The sequence below is a fragment of the Coregonus lavaretus genome (assembly GCF_964263955.1).
Source record: "Coregonus lavaretus genome assembly, contig: HAP1_SCAFFOLD_400, whole genome shotgun sequence".
In the NCBI taxonomy this organism is placed as follows: Eukaryota; Metazoa; Chordata; class Actinopteri; order Salmoniformes; family Salmonidae; genus Coregonus; species Coregonus lavaretus.
Window position 1 is genome coordinate 336861 of NW_028158772.1, and position 21029 is coordinate 357889.

Below are 21029 nucleotides of genomic sequence, written 5' to 3' on the forward strand. Positions count from 1 at the left end.
CTGGCCTTACCTGGTTGAAATAAAGGTGAGGGAAAAAAAATAAAAAGAGGATACCCTCCTGGATGAAGAGCCTTGCTACCTGAGCACTATATGGCAGACTGTTAGTGATCCTCTACATTCTGGAAAACCGTTAATTCACTGAAGCGGGGTCATTCCTCTACTTCCCTGTCTAAGCAAGTCGTTTTAGACTCCTGCATCATTACTGGAAAAGTTAACATTTGTGATGCTTTTAATCATCGTTTTATCTCCGATGGTCATACTGGTCTTGGCCTCCAGTTGACCTGCAATGGATGATCAGTCAATCGCAAGTGACTTGGGGAAATGGTAGTCAGGGTTTTTCTTTTTTGGCAACTCACAGAAACAGAAGTTCTTGCTGCCTTGTTAGCTTTTGACACCATGAAGTCATTAGGGGCTGACAATTTGGACCCGTCTTTGCTAATTGTCTCCTGAGTGGCGCAGTGGTCTAAGGCACTGCATCGCAGTGTTAACTGTGCCACTAGAGATCCTGGTTCGAATCCAGGCTCTGTCGCAGCCGGCCGCGACCGGGAGACTCATGGGCGGCGCACAATTCGCCCAGTGTCGTCCAGGGTAGGGGAGGGAATGGCCGGCAGGGATGTAGCTCAGTTGATAGAGCATGGCGTTTGCAACGCCAGGGTTGTGGGTTTGATTCCCACGGGGGGCCAGTATAAAAAAAGATGTATTCACTAACTGTAAGTCGCTCTGGGTAAGAGCGTCTGCTAAATGACTAAAATGTAAATGTAATGTATGCAGCACCCCTCATTATGGCCTCAGTAACACATAAAAAAACGTTAAAAAAACTTTTGTATCAATAAATATTCCAGCTTTTGTGGTACCACTCCACAAGGGCTGGGATAGTAGTGATCTCAATAATTACCCATTTTCAGGTTCCCTTGTCTTGCACTGTTGCTTTTATGCCCAAAATTACGGGGGGGAAAGCAGCATGTCCGCTGTTTACATCTACCACATGCATTTGCATCATTCCGATTGGTCAAGAGTGTCAAGCATTTATATTTATTTATTTAGAATTTCGACTATCTGGATATCCGAACAATTTTCAGGATGTCAATCATGTGAAATGTCCATCCCTAGTTTAGAGATCTTGTGTGTGCATATTTAGCTAAATACTGGCCTGCATGAATTCATCAGACTTTGACTCTTTGTGTCTCTCTTCCAGAAAATGGTTGCCATCCCCTTTGACTCTTTGTGTCTCTCTTCCAGAAAATGGTTGCCATCCCCTTTGACTCTTTGTGTCTCTCTTCCAGAAAATGGTTGCCATCCCCTTTGACTCTTTGTGTCTCTCTTCCAGAAAATGGTTGCCATCCCCTTTGACTCTTTGTGTCTCTCTTCCAGAAAATGGTTGCCATCCCCTTTGACTCTTTGTGTCTCTCTTCCAGAAAATGGTTGCCATCCCCACGACCAAAGTGGCCAACATCCTCAACTGTTTCACCTTCTCCAAGGACAGACTGGTGGTTCTGGAACTCATAGCTCTGTGAGAAACACACACACACACACACACACACACACACACACACACACACACACACACACACACACACACACACACACACACACACACACACACACACACACACACACACACACCAGGGTTTCCGTTAGGAAAATGTGGCTCCGGACATTTTGACTGGCATTATTTTTAATTTACCAGACATTTGAAAAATTGACCGGACCCATATGCATTCGGTGCATAACCTGATTAGGGCATCCACCCACGGTGCTCAAAATGACAGAAAATCACATTTTAGATGATGGTCATTAATGCAAGGATGCAACGAATTCTGGATGCGCACTTTGAAGATGCTAGAATAACTGTCCACTGTTTACTTTTCCTCGGCCGACGAGACGAGTAACGAACAGCAAAATCACTAGCCTATGTCAATCTACCATATGTTCGTTCTATAATGCAATTAGCGGGAAAACACCATTGCCAAGAGGGCACTGCACATGTCAACGGTTTCATGTGACAGAGATGAAAATATCTGTTAGAAACAGGGGAGATCTAAAGATGCAACAACTAGCGTGGGTTGCTAATATGACTAGGGTTGTGCCTTTGGCTACTGGGCAATGAAAGAAAGTTTGATTTGAAAAACAATAGAACATGAGAGAAATAGGCTACTGGTTTCAATGGCATATGGACGTCTTTATACGATTGTTTTGGCTAGCCTAATTTGAAAGCAAGGTGAGACAGACATGCATCATAATCTGAAGTAAAACGTTCAGGTTTCAAACAATTTAAATGTATGTTTTCAAAATGCATACTGCCTCCAGCTCATTATAAAGTGGTGTGTGACGAGCTGAAGCCTTCCTACCTTTGCCTGTATTCACTTGAATGGTGAATGGGAATCGCTCTTTAATTACCAGTAGGCTGGGGCGGCATACCATATACCGGGGTATTTGGAAACAGCCACTGGATGGTTTTTCAATACCGTGTAAACTATTTTTTTTAAACTATTTTTTTTAAAATAAATGTGAATATTTGTAGCTACTTTTTAAGTAAATACCCGCAGTCAACTTGTGCTGTAGGTTAAGAGATAAAGAAGATTGCATGCTTCAATTCACCTGTCATGTCAAGTTTCATTATGGAGCTTACCGGCAATGCCCAGTCTAGTGCTGCTTGTTTACAAGCAACGACGAGAGCCTTGTGAGTCACTCACTGGTGTAGTGTTGCGCGGTAAAACGAAACTTTGGTACTTTCTCGATACTAGAACATGAAAAAACGGTTTGGTACTAAACATTTTTATTAATTTCGGTGCTTCTGTCAAATGTCTCTCACGGATCAAGTCTTTATACTGCTCCACTGAGCCTGCACTGGGAGTCTGGGCAGCATCATGTTAGCTCTCCACTCATGCTGCACAGAAGTTAACACACTTGAATAATGCGACACGGCATGTAGAAATGTTGAAACTGTTAATTACTGTCCGCAAAACAATGTCCAGACAGGCTAGAACACTTTACAATGCAAGACGATTTGTAGGCTGACTTTCCTTGCTAGCTGACAGCTGAAGCTAACTTAATTAATTTAATTTTAATTTAGTAGCTAGGTAGCTATCTAGCTAAGTGGTTAGCTTCTTCCAAAGTCAATCTTGGCTTGCTAACAGCAGAGGAGACCCTCCTGGATGAAGAGCCTTGCTATCAGCAGAGGATACCCTCCTGGATGAAGAGCCTTGCTATCAGCAGAGGATACCTTCCTGGATCAAGAGCCTTGCTATCAGCAGAGGATACCCTCCTGGATCAAGAGCCTTGCTATCAGCAGAGAATACCCTCCTGTATCAAGAGCCTTGCTATCAGCAGAGGATACCCTCCTGGATCAAGAGCCTTGCTAACAGCAGAGGATACCCTCCTGGATGAAGAGCCTTGCTATCAGCAGAGGATACTCTCCTGGATCAAGAGCCTTGCTATCAGCAGAGGATACCCTCATGGATCAAGAGCCTTGCTATCAGCAGAGGATACCCTCCTGGATCAAGAGCCTTGCTAACAGCAGAGGATACCCTCCTGGATCAAGAGCCTTGCTATCAGCAGAGGATACCCTCCTGAATGAAGAGCCTTGCTATCAGCAGAGGATACCCTCCTGGATGAAGAGCCTTGCTATCAGCAGAGGATACCCTCCTGGATCAAGAGCCTTGCTATCAGCAGAGAAACCCCTCCTGGATCAAGAGCCTTGCTAACAGCAGAGAAACTCCTCCTGGATGAAGAGCCTTGCTATCAGCAGAGGATACCCTCCTGGATCAAGAGCCTTGCTATCAGCAGAGGATACCCTCCTGGATCAAGAGCCTTGCTAACAGCAGAGTATACCCTCCTGGATGAAGAGCCTTGCTAACAGCAGAAAACCCCTCCTGGATCAAGAGCCTTGCTATCAGCAGAGGATACCCTCCTGGATCAAGAGCCTTGCTAGCAGCAGAGGATACCCTCCTGGATCAAGAGCCTTGCTAACAGCAGAGGATACCCTCCTGGATCAAGAGCCTTGCTAACAGCAGAGGATACCCTCCTGGATGAAGAGCCTTGCTATCAGCAGAGGATACCCTCCTGGATGAAGAGCCTTGCTATCAGCAGAGGATACCCTCCTGGATCAAGAGCCTTGCTAACAGCAGAGGATACCCTCCTGGATCAAGAGCCTTGCTAACAGCAGAGGATACCCTCCTGGATGAAGAGCCTTGCTATCAGCAGAGGATACCCTCCTGGATGAAGAGCCTTGCTATCAGCAGAGGATACCCTCCTGGATGAAGAGCCTTGCTATCAGCAGAGGATACCCTCCTGGATCAAGAGCCTTGCTATCAGCAGAGGATACCCTCCTGGATCAAGAGCCTTGCTAACAGCAGAGAATACCCTCCTGGATCGTGCTAATATTTGTATTGTGCGTGCAGCAAACTGTGAGTAGCATTTTTTAGTTACTTGTATAGTTTAGGTCAGAGACTGTATAAAATGTTCCCAAATGCGCTCGCATTCGGATTACACTTAGACCTATGACTTCAGTGCGTTCAAGACAACTGGGAACTCGGTGATCTCAGACTTGTGACTTCAGTGCGTTCAAGACAACTGGGAACTCGGTGATCTCAGACTTGTGACTTCAGTGCGTTCAAGACAACTGGGAACTGGGGGGACAAACGAGCTCTGACTGGGGAGAAATCGTTTTGAATGTTCATCCAACTCAGAATTCCAACTAGGGAACTCCTGGGCCTCTTTCTAGAGCTCTGAATTTCCGACCTGAAGATCACATGATTTGACCTGGTGTTTTTCAGAGTTCCCGGTTGTCTTGAAAGCACCACAAGATGCTGCAGCAGCAGCAGGTTTCATGCTGTCTGACAGGTTTTCCGCTCCAAGTCTCTGTATCTGTATGCTGTACGGTGATAAATTAAGATACATAACGAATATACTGTGATGCACGCACCAACTTAATTCCACTAAATTATGCAAATTAACCTATAGACCGATAAGCAAATATATTTACATCCACTGGTATTTACATCCATTAATAGGCTAGAAGTCTGTATTTCGCAATGTTATATATATTTTATTTTAGGACAATTTGCCTGCTTTTATTTATAGACAAAAAAAATATTACAATCTGCCAAAAGCTGGCTATTACCAGCTAACGGAAACCCTGACCCACACACACATTATGTTATTCTATCCTCGTGGGGACCAAAACATTTATTTCCATTCAAAATCCTATTTCCCTAACCCTAAATCTAACCCTAACCCTAAATCTAACCCTAAGCCTAATTGTAACCCTTACCCCTAAGCTTAAAAATAGCCTTTGTCCTCATGGGGACGTGGGAAATGTCCCCACCAGGGAGAATCTTCCTTGTTTTACTATCCTCGTGGGGATTTTAGGTCCCAACAAGGATTGAAGAACCAACAGAAAACAAAATGAAAACAAGCGTTTCTTAATGGACTAGTTCTGATTGCTTCCATGATTTCGTTACCAGTGAATAGGCCTAAACCCTACTTGATATAGGCTGGCTGGGACATCCTTGAATTGCGTGCGCTTGAATGTGTTAATGGATTTAAATCTAATCAATTGATGGATCATAACAGCTACTTGGTTAGTTAGTTAATTGATTGGCTGATTGATTGATTGGTTAATTAACAACCCCGGTGGGTTGTGTTCTTCTGCCAGGAACATCTCTGATGCCCAGAACTACCGTCCTGTAGAGGATCTGTTCCGTATTCACCTATCTGAGAAGAAACGAGCCCGCAGGATCCTAGAGCAGGTAACTCCCTCACACTACACGGGGCCCCCTGCAGCTCAGTGGGTAGAGCATGGGTGGAGGAGGCATGGGGGCCCCCTGTAGCTCAGTGGGTAGAGCATGGGTGGAGGAGGCATGGGGGCCCCCTGTAGCTCAGTGGGTAGAGCATGGGTGGAGGAGGCATGGGGGCCCCCTGTAGCTCAGTGGGTAGAGCATGGGTGGAGGAGGCATGGGGGCCCCCTGCAGCTCAGTGGGTAGAGCATGGGTGGAGGAGGCATGGGGGCCCCCTGTAGCTCAGTGGGTAGAGCATGGGTGGAGGAGGCATGGGGGCCCCCTGTAGCTCAGTGGGTAGAGCATGGGTGGAGGAGGCATGGGGGCCCCCTGTAGCTCAGTGGGTAGAGCATGGGTGGAGGAGGCATGGGGGCCCCCTGTAGCTCAGTGGGTAGAGCATGGGTGGAGGAGGCATGGGGGCCCCCTGTAGCTCAGTGGGTAGAGCATGGGTGGAGGAGGCATGGGGGCCCCCTGTAGCTCAGTGGGTAGAGCATGGGTGGAGGAGGCATGGGGGCCCCCTGTAGCTCAGTGGGTAGAGCATGGGTGGAGGAGGCATGGGGGCCCCCTGTAGCTCAGTGGGTAGAGCATGGGTGGAGGAGGCATGGGGGCCCCCTGTAGCTCAGTGGGTAGAGCATGGCGCTTGCAATGCCAGGGTTGTGGGTTCGTTTCCCACGGGGGGCCGGTATGAAAAATGTATGCACTCACTTAACTGTAAGTCGCTCTGGATAAGAGCGTCTGCTAAATGACTAAAATGTAAATGTCCTTGTCCTGTACTATTCTAGGTATGTTATGTCGTAATGTATTCTAGGTGTGTTATGTCATAATGTATTCTAGGTGTGTTATGTCATAATGTATTCTAGGTGTGTTATGTCATAATGTATTCTAGGTGTGTTATGTCATAATGTATTCTAGATGTGTTATGTCATAATGTATTCTAGGTGTGTTATGTCATAATGTATTCTAGGTGTGTTATGTCATAATGTATTCTAGGTGTGTAAGGTCATAATGTATTCTAGGTGTGTTATGTCATAATGTATTCTAGGTGTGTTATGTCATAATGTATTCTAGGTGTGTTATGTCATAATGTATTCTAGGTGTGTAAGGTCATAATGTATTCTAGGTGTGTTATGTCATAATGTATTCTAGGTGTGTTATGTCATAATGTATTCTAGGTGTGTAAGGTCGGCTGCAAGGCGCCAGTAGCCATGATCTCTTCCTGTGGGATGATCCCAGGGAACCCTTACCCTAAAGGCAAACCCAGCCAGACCACTGGCACCTTCCCTGTAAGTAATATAACCTAACCTGTGTGTGTGTGTGTGTGTGTGTGTGTGTGTGCAACATGTAAAGTGTTGATCCCATGTTTCATGAGCTGAAATAAAAGATCCCAGAATTTTTCCATAGGCACAAAAAGCTTATTTCTCTCAAATTCTGTGCACAAATTTGTTTACATCCCTGTTATTTAGCATTTGTCCTTTGCCAAGATAATCCATCCACCTGACAGGTGTGGCATATCAAGAAGCTGATTAAACCGCATGATCATTACACAGGTGCACCTTGTGCTGGGGACAATAAAAGGCCACTCTAAAACGTGCAGTTTTGTCACACAACACAATGCCACAGATGTCTCAAGTTTTGAGGGAGCGTGCAATTGGCATGCTGACTGCAGGAATGTCCACCAGTGCTGTTTCCAGATAATTGAATGTTCATTTCTCTACCATAAGCCGTCTCCAAAATCATTTTAGAGAATTTGGCAGTACATCCAACCGGCCTCACAACCGCAGACATTTGTAACCACGCCAGCCCAGGACCACATCCGGCTTCTTCACCTGTGGGATCGTCTGAGACCAGATAATGCATGGGGCCGTGCATTATCATGCTGAAACATGAGGTGATGGCGGCGGATGAATGGCACGACAATGGGCCTCAGGATCTCGTCACGGACAGCTGATGAAACTGTGGGTTTGCACAACCAAAGAATTTCTGCACAAACTGTCAGAAACCATCTCAGGGAAGCTCATCTGCGTGCTCGTCATCCTCACCAGGGTCTTGACCTGACTGCAGTTCCGCGTCGTAACCGACTTCATTGGGCAAATGCTCACCTTCGATGGCCACTGGCACGCTGGAGAAGTATGCTCTTCACAGATTAATCCCGGTTTCAACTGTACCGGGCAGACGTGGGCGAGCAATTTTCTGATGTCAACGTTGTGAACGAACAGAATTGCATTTAATTGATGGCAATTTAAATGCACAGAAATACTATGACGAGATCCTGAGGCCCATTGTCGTGCCATTCATCCGCCGCCATCACCTCATGTTTCAGCATGATAATGCACGGCCCCATGTCACAAGGATCTGTACACAATTCCTGGAAGCTGAAAATGTTCAAGTTCTTCCATGGCCTGCATACTCACTAGACATGTCACCCAGTGATCATGTTTGGGATGCTCTGGATCGACGTGTACGACAGCGTGTTCCAGTTCCCGCCAATATCCAGCAACTTCACACAGCCATTGAAGAGGAGTGGGACAACATTCCACAGGCCACAATCAACAGCCTGATCAACTCTATGTGAAGGAGATGTGTCGCGCTGCATGAGGTGGTCACACCAGATACTGACTGGTTTTCTGATCCATGCCCCTACTTTTTTTTTAAAGGTATCTGTGACCAACAGATGCATATCTGTAATCCCGGCCAAGTGAAATTCATAGATTAGGGCCTAATGAATTTATTTCAATTGATCTTCATAGGCGTGTGTGTGTGTGTGTGTGTTTGTGTTTGTGTGTGTGTGTGTGTGTGTGTGTGTGTGTACTCAATAACATTGACTAAAATGAAACTGACAACCATTGACAGTAAGGCCAGACAAACTTGATTTAAAGCGCTTTTCAGACACCCACCGGAATATCGCGTTTCCCCACTTGTCCCTCTAGTCAAATCAGCTAGTGCCTTCACACACGAGGGCCATAGCTGCCGGTGACCATAGCCACGAAATAAAATAACATTATCACATGCGAAAAGTGAATCGCTTTAACACCCATAAGCATGCATAAAAAATGTATTTACGTGCAACATAAATGATTCATCCCAAAATAGATTGGAAAACAATTATTTGTCATTGTTAAACGTGACGGTAAACTGAGTGTTAGCCAACCAGCCAGCTAGCAAGAGTGGGCAAGTTAGCTGGTCCTAGGGTTGCCAGGTCAAGCAAACATTTCTAGCCCAATGACCAATCAAAACCTGCCCAAAAGGCCTGAAAACTAGCCCAATTTGTTTTTTTGCACAGCAAGAGAGGAGTTGTCATATTTATACGATAAACCCTTTGTCCATAACGTTATCGAGCCAATTAAGAAGGAATACCTAACTTGCAATAACGTTAGAAGCAAAATTCAGGTTTCCTCAAAATAATAATTATTGCAAGCTATGACATGATGTAATCTCGCCAGATCATTTTCCATCAATGGACGTCGATTTAACTTGTTTGACTGCTATGATTTAAGCAATAAGGCACAAGGGGGTGTGGTATATGGCCAATATACCACAGCTAAGGGCTGTTCTTAAGCATGACATATCGCGGAATCGTTAGCCGTGGTATACAGTGGGGAAAAAAAGTATTTAGTCAGCCACCAATTGTGCATGTTCTCCAACTTAAAAAGATGAGAGAGGCCTGTAATTTTCATCATAGGTACACGTCAACTATGACAGACAAAATGAGGGAAAAAAATCCAGAAAATCACATTGTAGGATTTTTTATGAATTTATTTGCAAATTATGGTGGAAAATAAGTATTTGGTCAATAACAAAAGTTTCTCAATACTTTGTTATATACCCTTTGTTGGCAATGACACAGGTCAAACGTTTTCTGTAAGTCTTCACAAGGTTTTCACACACTTGCTGGTATTTTGGCCCATTCCTCCATGCAGATCTCCTCTAGAGCAGTGATGTTTTGGGGCTGTCGCTGGGCAACACAGACTTTCAACTCCCTCCAAAGATTTTCTATGGGGTTGAGATCTGGAGACTGGCTAGGCCACTCCAGGACCTTGAAATGCTTCTTACGAAGCCACTCCTTCGTTGCCCGGGCGGTGTGTTTGGGATCATTGTCATGCTGAAAGACCCTGCCACGTTTCATCTTCAATGCCCTTGCTGATGGAAGGAGGTTTTCACTCAAAATCTCACGATACATGGCCCCATTCATTCTTTCCTTTACACGGATCAGTCGTCCTGGTCCCTTTGCAGAAAAACAGCCCCAAAGCATGATGTTTCCACCCCCATGCTTCACAGTAGGTATGGTGTTCTTTGGATGCAACTCAGCATTCTTTGTCCTCCAAACATGACGAGATGAGTTTATACCAAAAAGTTATATTTTGGTGTCATCTGACCATATGACATTCTCCCAATCCTCTTCTGGATCATCCAAATGCACTCTAGCAAACTTCAGACGGGCCTGGACATGTACTGGCTTAAGCAGGGGGACACGTCTGGCAATGCAGGATTTGAGTCCCTGGCGGCGTAGTGTGTTACTGATGGTAGGCTTTGTTACTTTGTTCCCAGCTCTCTGCAGGTCATTCACTAGGTCCCCCCGTGTGGTTCTGGGATTTTTGCTCACCGTTCTTGTTATCATTTTGACCCCACGGGGTGAGATCTTGCGTGGAGCCCCAGATCAAGGGAGATTATCAGTGGTCTTGTATGTCTTCCATTTCCTAATAATTGCTCCCACAGTTGATTTCTTCAAACCAAGCTGCTTACCTATTGCAGATTCAGTCTTCCCAGCCTGGTGCAGGTCTACAATTTTGTTTCTGGTGTCCTTTGACAGCTCTTTGGTCTTGGCCATAGTAGAGTTTGGAGTGTGACTGTTTGAGGTTGTGGACAGGTGTCTTTTATACTGATAACAAGTTCAAACAGGTGTCATTAATACAGGTAACGAGTGGAGGACAGAGGAGCCTCTTAAAGAAGAAGTTACAGGTCTGTGAGAGCCAGAAATCTTGCTTGTTTGTAGGTGACCAAATACTTATTTTCCACCATAATTTGCAAATAAATTCATTAAAAATCCTACAATGTGATTTTCTGGATTTTTTTTTCTCAATTTGTCTGTCATAGTTGACGTGTACCTATGATGAAAATTACAGGCCTCTCTCATCTTTTTAAGTGGGAGAACTTGCACAATTGGTGGCTGACCATATACTTTTTTTCCCCACTGTATTGGCCATATACCACAAACCCCCCGGGGTGCCTTATTGCTATTATAAACTGGTTACCGACGTAAATAGAACAGTAAAAAGTAATGTTTTGCCCGTGGTATATGGTCTGATAAAACACGGCTTTCAGCCCAATCAGCATTCAGGGCTCGAACCAGGTTTATAATTGTAAATAAATCCCCTTTGCACATGTGCGTAACTATAGATACATCCAACAGGAGAGTTTGAGGGATGAAACCTCTGAGCAAGAAACACTTGGATGAACATAAAAAAATTGCGAGATTGACTTGTCATTCTCAATAGACAGGCTAAAGGCTAAAATCTGGGTTTATGATTCTAATAAAATGTTGTCATAGGCTACTTTCCTTTATCCGAGCGAACTATGGCTCCTGATAGATCAGATAGTCTACAGTAGCCCTAGACAAGATGCAAACTGAACTATTTAGCAGTTTGCTTAGTTCGAAATTGATTCAACATGAATAGCGAGGCGATATCGCTGATAAGAAGTGGTTGTCTTTCCCAATAGCCTGCTGGAATAGGCTACTTAGGATGGGGGTCGTCATTTCAATCACTGAATTAAATATTAATAATATGTACATGAACTGAATATGCTTGTCGACAACAGCAAGCGTTTATAATAAAATAAAATAAAAAGGTTTTTATCTGACTGTTACCATCAATCTAATGCGTTCTAATCAACTGAACTGCGATTGCGATAGAGCTTTGATAACTTCCAATTGAATTAACTAAACATGGCCATTTTAATAATTGCATAACAACACAAGGTTACAACAACAAACTGAAGTTATAGGCTACTTATTAAATCAGTATACCAGCTCCTGGTACATTTACATTTGAAAGATGAGTCATTTAGCAGACGCGCTTATCCAGAGCCACTTACAGTAGTGAGCGCATCTTCATACTTTTATTTTTTTTATTTTTTTTGGTCTCATACCGGTCCCCCTGTGGGAATCGAACCCACAACCCTGGCGTTGCAAGCCAACTGAGCTACAGGGGACACCACGTGTAGCTCTACACAAGTGGCACAAACTGATTTGCTCTGACTCCAGTGGTATCGTCTTTTCAACATTATTTATTCTCTATCAAATGGTAGCCCACAATGGCATATACACGAATAGGCTACTTGGTGGCCAACAAAGAGGCAAATGTATAATTCTCCACATTTAGCCCAATGTCAGTTTCATTGAGTACCGTTCCCCAATAAAAAGAACCACGCGAGGCAGTTCCACAACTTCCATTTAACATTTCCACTCGGGCAGCCCCCCCGAGACCCAAAAACGGAGCATGCATAAAGCACTTCGCTTGATACCGTTTTCTTTTAGCAAAGTCAACATTAGAATGCAGTTTAAACCACCTCCCGAGCGGATTCCTGTAATGAGCTCTAGTGCGCCCAAAGTCGTTTTCCGCTGCTTTTGTCTGCATTATTTCTTGATGTGCATCAGTTCTAGCGTATTCATATGTTTTATGGAAAAGGGTTTGGAAATTTTACAACTGGTAAAAAGTTGCTCCTCTCGCTCATTCAGCCAATAACTGTAGTGCTCTCTCAACACACACACACACACACACACACACACACACACACACACTCCTCCGATCCTCCCCACCACTCACTCACTCACTCACTCACTCACTCACTCACTCACTCCCTCAGCAACAGCCTGCCTTACTGCCTGACAGTCAGCAACAGGTCACAGTGAAATATATATTTTCACCCGCAACATCGTTTTTCAAAGTACCGTAGCCCAATTTTGCAGAATCCTATTTACTAGCGTCGGCTGAGCATCTTCCACGAGCACTGCCGACCACTCCACCTGGAACCTGGGCCGCACGTTGTCTGTCAGTGGACCGGCTTGTGACAATACTATAGTAACCTTAGTTCGACACCTAGTGTATGGAGCGATTTCAATGCCAACACAAATTGTATTTGAGTTCTATAATTTAGAATTTGTATTAGGATTTTGTATTAGCCTTAACCCAGTTAGACACGTGTTAACCTAATTGACTTCCTGTGTGCCGGAGACTTGAAACTAGCACATCTAACACAAACTAACACATGTCAAACTTAACACGTCTTCAGGTCTCGGGCAACGTTCTCATCACATAAGCATGAATCACCAAACCACGCTCTTTTGACGAGTAACCTTGCTGGATCTTAAAGACTTCTATTAGTGTAACAGACGGGCATCTGTGAAAACCCCTCAGCCTGAAGTGTTGCCACTTGCGTAATTGAAGAAGGCCTTTTTTAACGGCGCGATGGGCCTCAGGAGGGCGGTCACGTGTGTTTGCGAGGCAGAGGTCCTGAGTTCAAGTCTCGGTATGAGCTGAATCAGGGGGAAGCGGCACTCGTTAAGCAAGCAGCGTGTCATCCTTTACATGAACTTCCTGAACTTTTCCCCTATAGGCTTTAGCTAAGTGGGCCAACACAGTCTTGCGACATGCAGGAGACCTGCTTTGAACCCAGTCAGTCACAAGAGCAAGATTACATAGGGAGTGGAAAGGCTAACCTTAGAAGGGCTATGACAGAGCTATTCAACTATATTCTTGTGGGGGTCAAATTGTGTTTTGTGACACTCCCTTTCAACGCAGTCTGTGATCCTCATAGAGGGGAACAGAAGGCATCTCCACGCTCCAGGGAGTCTCAGCTTTCAGGAATGAGGTCATAATAGCTTATAGCCAAAGCGGTTCACACGCTAGAGACAAATTCATAGGAAGAAAATAAATTGAACATTCCTCATTGGCTTCAGAAACTGCCAGAAGCTTGTGTTTACAACAGAGATCTGTTCTCCTCTACCTTTCCTTGCTGGCTAAGTACCAGGATGTTGTCTCTGGTTTTGAATCTAAATTTTAGAGAACTGAATTTGAAAACTGAATCTGAATGCATCTTAGAAGTTGAATTAATGAAACTTTGATCAACTTGAAATGATAGTGTGTAAACTTGATACACAGACAATGAATGAAATATTTAACATATTGACTATATACACCGTTCATCATTGAAAGTTTGTCGTGGCCGAGTCTGAAACTGTTCGGTTTCCATAATCAAAGAGGAAGTTGTGTATCTCTACTTGATACTTGAGGACATTTTGTTTTTGCTACTTTTCAGATTTTTTTTTTTTTCTTCTGAGAAATGTGAAGGGCATCCGTTAAACAGTAAATCAACTTTGTATGGCCTAATTTTAACATTTTATAAATGGTCAATACAGTATCATCATTGAGATGACGCACCAACCATTTTGTTTTCTATTTCTCCTGTCAGGGAACTGCTGCTAAGAAGGAGGGAGAGGAGACCCCTGCCAACACGGAGGGGAAAGGCATCGCCGCACGCATTATTGGACCGTTCAAACCAGTAAGGACCAGGCTGTACTTCCACACTCAACCACTAGGTGGAGCTCTCTATATCAAAACAAGTCTGAAACAAGTCCCAAATGGCACCCTATTCCCTACATAGTGCACTACTTTAGACCAGAGAATGGCACCCTATTCCCTACATAGTGCACTACTTTAGACCAGAGAATGGCACCCTATTCCCTATATAGTGCACTACTTTAGACCAGAGAATGGCACCCTATTCCCTATATAGTGCACTACTTTAGACCAGAGAATGGCACCCTATTCCCTATATAGTGCACTACTTTAGACCAGAGAATGGCACCCTATTCCCTATATAGTGCACTACTTTAGACCAGAGAATGGCACCCTATTCCCTATATAGTGCACTACTTTAGACCAGAGAATGGCACCCTATTCCCTATATAGTGCACTACTTTAGACCAGAGAATGGCACCCTATTCCCTATATAGTGCACTACTTTAGACCGGGCCCATAGGGAATAGGGTATCATTTGGGACGAGGCCTGAATGATCCATTTGACCATTGGAGAGAGATCACCTTAGACTAAATCTGTTTACAAGATGTTTGTAAAAACTGTAGCTCAGCTGGTAGAGCACGCCGCTTGTAACGCCAAGGTAGTGGGTTCGATCCCCGGGACCACCCATACACAAAAATGTATGCACGCATGACTGTAAGTCGCTTTGGATAAAAGCGTCTGCTAAATGGCATATTATTATTATTATTATTATTACAACAGTTAAAAGTTGAATTGACCCACTGTGAGATTTAGTTTTCTGTTTCAGGAAGTGAGATGAATTATTTAGATTGGTCAGTGAATAAAAGAGTGTAATTGACTCTTTTTGTTCTTCCTCTCTTCCAGGCTCCGTCGTCCTACAACCCTCAGCGGCCGGTGCCCTACCCCATCCCCCCCTGCAGACCTCACGCCACCATCGCACCAAGTAAGACCACCTTACTGCTCAACACCTACCATAACACAGACCTCCTTAATAAACAACACCTACCATAACACAGACCTCCTTAATAAACAACACCTACCATAACACAGACCTCTTTAATAAACAACACCTACCATAACACATACCTCCTTAATAAACAACACCTACCATAACACAGACCTCCTTAATACTCAACACCTACCATAACACAGACCACCTTAATAAACAACACCTACCATAACACAGACCTCCTTACTGCTCAACACCTACCATAACACAGACCTCCTTAATAAACAACACCTACCATAACACAGACCACCTTAATAAACAACACCTACCATAACACAGACCACCTTAATAAACAACACCTACCATAACACAGACCTCCTTAATAAACAACACCTACCATAACACATACCTCCTTAATACTCAACACCTACCATAACACAGACCTCCTTACTGCTCAACACCTACCATAACACAGACCTCCTTAATAAACAACACCTACCATAACACAGACCTCCTTAATAAACAACACCTACCATAACACAGACCACCTTAATACTCAACACCTACCATAACACAGACCTCCTTAATAAACAACACCTACCATAACACAGACCTCCTTAATACTCAACACCTACCATAACACAGACCTCCTTAATAAACAACACCTACCATAACACAGACCTCCTTACTGCTCAACACCTACCATAACACAGACCTCCTTAATACTCAACACCTACCATAACACATACCTCCTTAATAAACAACACCTACCATAACACAGACCTCCTTAATAAACAACACAGACCACCTTAATACTCAACACCTACCATAACACAGACCTCCTTACTGCTCAACACCTACCATAACACAGACCTCCTTACTGCTCAACACCTACCATAACACAGACCTCCTTAATAAACAACACCTACCATAACACAGACCACCTTAATAAACAACACCTACCATAACACAGACCACCTTAATAAACAACACCTACCATAACACAGACCACCTTAATACTCAACACCTACCATAACACAGACCTCCTTAATACTCAACACCTACCATAACACAGACCTCCTTAATAAACAACACCTACCATAACACAGACCTCCTTAATAAACAACACTTACCATAACACATACCTCCTTAATACTCAACACCTACCATAACACAGACCTCCTTAATACTCAACACCTACCATAACGCAGACCTCCTTAATAAACAACACCTACTAAACACAGACCACCTTAATAAACAACACCTACCATAACACAGACCTCCTTAATAAACAACACCTACCATAACACAGACCTCCTTAATAAACAACACCTACCATAACACAGACCTCCTTACTGCTCAACACCTACCATAACACAGACCTCCTTAATAAACAACACCTACCATAGCACAGACCACCTTAATAAACAACACCTACCATAACACAGACCAACTTAATAAACAACACCTACCATAACACAGACCTCCTTAATAAACAACACCTACCATAACACATACCTCCTTAATACTCAACACCTACCATAACACAGACCTCCTTACTGCTCAACACCTACCATAACACAGACCTCCTTACTGCTCAACACCTACCATAACACAGACCTCCTTACTGCTCAACACCTACCATAACACAGACCTCCTTACTGCTCAACACCTACCATAACACAGACCACCTTAATAAACAACACCTACCATAACACAGACCTCCTTACTGCTCAACACCTACCATAACACATACCTCCTTAATACTCAACACCTACCATAACACAGACCTCCTTAATAAACAACACCTACCATAACACAGACCACCTTACTGCTCAACACCTACCATAACACAGACCACCTTAATAAACAACACCTACCATAACACAGACCACCTTAATACTCAACACCTACCATAACACAGACCTCCTTAATACTCAACACCTACCATAACACAGACCTCCTTAATAAACAACACCTACCATAACACAGACCACCTTACTGCTCAACACCTACCATAACACAGACCACCTTAATAAACAACACCTACCATAACACAGACCACCTTAATACTCAACACCTACCATAACACAGACCTCCTTAATACTCAACACCTACCATAACGCAGACCTCCTTAATAAACAACACCTACTAAACACAGACCACCTTAATAAACAACACCTACCATAACACAGACCTCCTTAATAAACAACATCTACCATAACACAGACCTCCTTAATAAACAACACCTACCATAACACAGACCTCCTTACTGCTCAACACCTACCATAACACAGACCTCCTTAATAAACAACACCTACCATAACACAGACCACCTTAATACTCAACACCTACCATAACACAGACCTCCTTAATAAACAACACCTACCATAACACAGACCACCTTAATACTCAACACCTACCATAACATATACCTCCTTAATACTTAACACCTACCATAACACAGACCACCTTAATAAACAACACCTACCATAACGCAGACCACCTTAATAAACAACACCTACCATAACGCAGACCACCTTAATAAACAACACCTAGCATAACACAGACCTCCTTACTGCTCAACACCTACCATAACACAGACCTCCTTAATAAACAACACCTACCATAACACAGACCTCCTTAATACTCAACACCTACCATAACACAGACCACCTTAATAAAAAACACCTACCATAACACAGACCACCTTAATACTCAACACCTACCATAACACAGACCACCTTAATAAACAACACCTACCATAACACAGACCTCCTTACTGCTCAACACCTACCATAACACAGACCTCCTTAATACTCAACACCTACCATAACACAGACCACCTTAATAAACAACACCTACCATAACACAGACCTCCTTAATAAACAAAACCTACCATAACACATACCTCCTTAATAAACAACACCTACCATAACACAGACCTCCTTAATAAACACCTACCATAACACAGACCTCCTTAATAAACAACACCTACCATAACACAGACCTCATTAATAAACAAAACCTACCATAACACAGACCACCTTAATAAACAACACCTACCATAACACATACCACCTTAATACTCAACACCTACCATAACACAGACCACCTTAATAAACAACACCTACCATAACACAGACCACCTTAATTAACAACACCTACCATAACACCGACCACCTTAATACTCAACACCTACCATAACACAGACCTCCTTAATAAACAACACCTACCATAACACAGACCACCTTAATAAACAACACCTACCATAACACAGACCTCCTTAATACTCAACACCTACCATAACACAGACCACCTTAATAAACAACACCTACCATAACACAGACCACCTTAATTAACAACACCTACCATAACACAGACCTCCTTAATACTCAACACCTACCATAACACAGACCTCCTTAATAAACAACACCTACCATAACACAGACCACCTTAATAAACAACACCTACCATAACACAGACCTCCTTAATACTCAACACCTACCATAACACAGACCACCTTAATAAACAACACCTACCATAACACAGACCACCTTAATAAACAACACCTACCATAACACAGACCTCCTTAATAAACAACACCTACCATAACACAGACCTCCTTAATACTCAACACCAACCATAACACAGACCACCTTAATAAACAACACCTACCATAACACAGACCACCTTAATACTCAACACCTACCATAACAGAGACCTCCTTAATAAACAACACCTACCATAACACAGACCTCCTTAATAAACAACACCTACCATAACACAGACCACCTTAATACTCAACACCTACCATAACACAGACCTCCTTAATTAACAACACCTACCATAACACAGACCTCCTTAATAAACAACACCTACCATAACACAGACTACCTTAATAAACAACACCTACCATAACACAGACCTCCTTAATACTCAACACCAACCATAACACAGACCACCTTAATAAACAACACCTACCATAACACAGACCTCCTTAATACTCAACACCAACCATAACACAGACCACCTTAATAAACAACACCTACCATAACACAGACCTCCTTAATACTCAACACCTACCATAACACAGACCACCTTAATAAACAACACCTACCATAACACAGACCTCCTTAATAAACAACACCTACCATAACACAGACCTCATTAATAAACAAAACCTACCATAACACAGACCTCCTTAATAAACAACACCTACCAGAACACAGACCTCATTAATAAACAAAACCTACCATAACACAGACCACCTTAATAATCAACACCTACCATAACACAGACCACCTTAATACTCAACACCTACCATAACACAGACCACCTTAATAAACAACACCTACCATAACACAGACCACCTTAATTAACAACACCTACCATAACACAGACCACCTTAATACTCAACACCTACCATAACACAGACCTCCTTAATACTCAACACCAACCATAACACAGACCACCTTAATAAACAACACCTACCATAACACAGACCTCCTTAATACTCAACACCTACCATAACACAGACCTCCTTAATAAACAACACCTACCATAACACAGACCACCTTAATAAACAACACCTACCATAACACAGACCTCCTTAATACTCAACACCTACCATAACACAGACCACCTTAATAAACAACACCTACCATAACACAGACCACCTTAATAAACAACACCTACCATAACACAGACCTCCTTAATAAACAACACCTACCATAACACAGACCTCCTTAATACTCAACACCAACCATAACACAGACCACCTTAATAAACAACACCTACCATAACACAGACCACCTTAATACTCAACACCTACCATAACACAGACCTCCTTAATAAACAACACCTACCATAACACAGACCTCCTTAATAAACAACACCTACCATAACACAGACCACCTTAATACTCAACACCTACCATAACACAGACCTCCTTAATTAACAACACCTACCATAACACAGACCTCCTTAATAAACAACACCTACCATAACACAGACCACCTTAATAAACAACACCTACCATAACACATACCTCCTTAATAAACAACACCTACCATAACACAGACCTCCTTAATAAACAACACCTACCATAACACAGACCACCTTAATACTCAACACCTACCATAACACAGACCTCCTTAATTAACAACACCTACCATAACACAGACCACCTTAATACTCAACACCTACCATAACACAGACATCCTTAATAAACAACACCTACCATAACACAGACCACCTTAATAAACAACACCTACCATAACAGACCACCTTAATAAACAACACCTACCATAACACAGACCTCATTAATAAACAACACCTACATAACACAGACCACCTTAATAAACAACACCTACCATAACACAGACCACCTTAATTAACAACACCTACCATAACACAGACCTCCTTAATAAACAACACCTACCATAACACAGACCTCCTTAATAAACAACACCTACCATAACACAGACCTCCTTAATAAACAACACCTACCATTACACAGACCTCCTTAATAAACAACACCTACCATAACACAGACCACCTTAATAAACAACACCTACCATAACACAGATCTCCTTAATACTCAACACCTACCATAACACAGACCTCCTTAATACTCAACACCTACCATAACACAGACCACCTTAATAAACAACACCTACCATAACACAGACCACCTTAATACTCAACACCTACCATAACACAGACCTCCTTAATAAACAACACCT

The 21029-nt window shown here is 43.1% G+C and overlaps 1 protein-coding gene across 1 annotated transcript in view; it reads left to right on the forward strand.

Annotated features, from left to right (window-relative positions):
* LOC311123605 (proline and serine-rich protein 1-like) overlaps window positions 1-21029 on the forward strand; it is a 39380-nt gene that overhangs the window by 6942 nt on the left and 11409 nt on the right. Inside the window, exons 4-8 of the mRNA XM_084197838.1 lie at window positions 1416-1510; window positions 5657-5750; window positions 6950-7060; window positions 14244-14333; window positions 15198-15276. Coding sequence (XP_084053964.1) covers window positions 1416-1510; window positions 5657-5750; window positions 6950-7060; window positions 14244-14333; window positions 15198-15276 — 469 coding nt within the window. The remainder of the gene's footprint in view (window positions 1-1415; window positions 1511-5656; window positions 5751-6949; window positions 7061-14243; window positions 14334-15197; window positions 15277-21029) is intronic.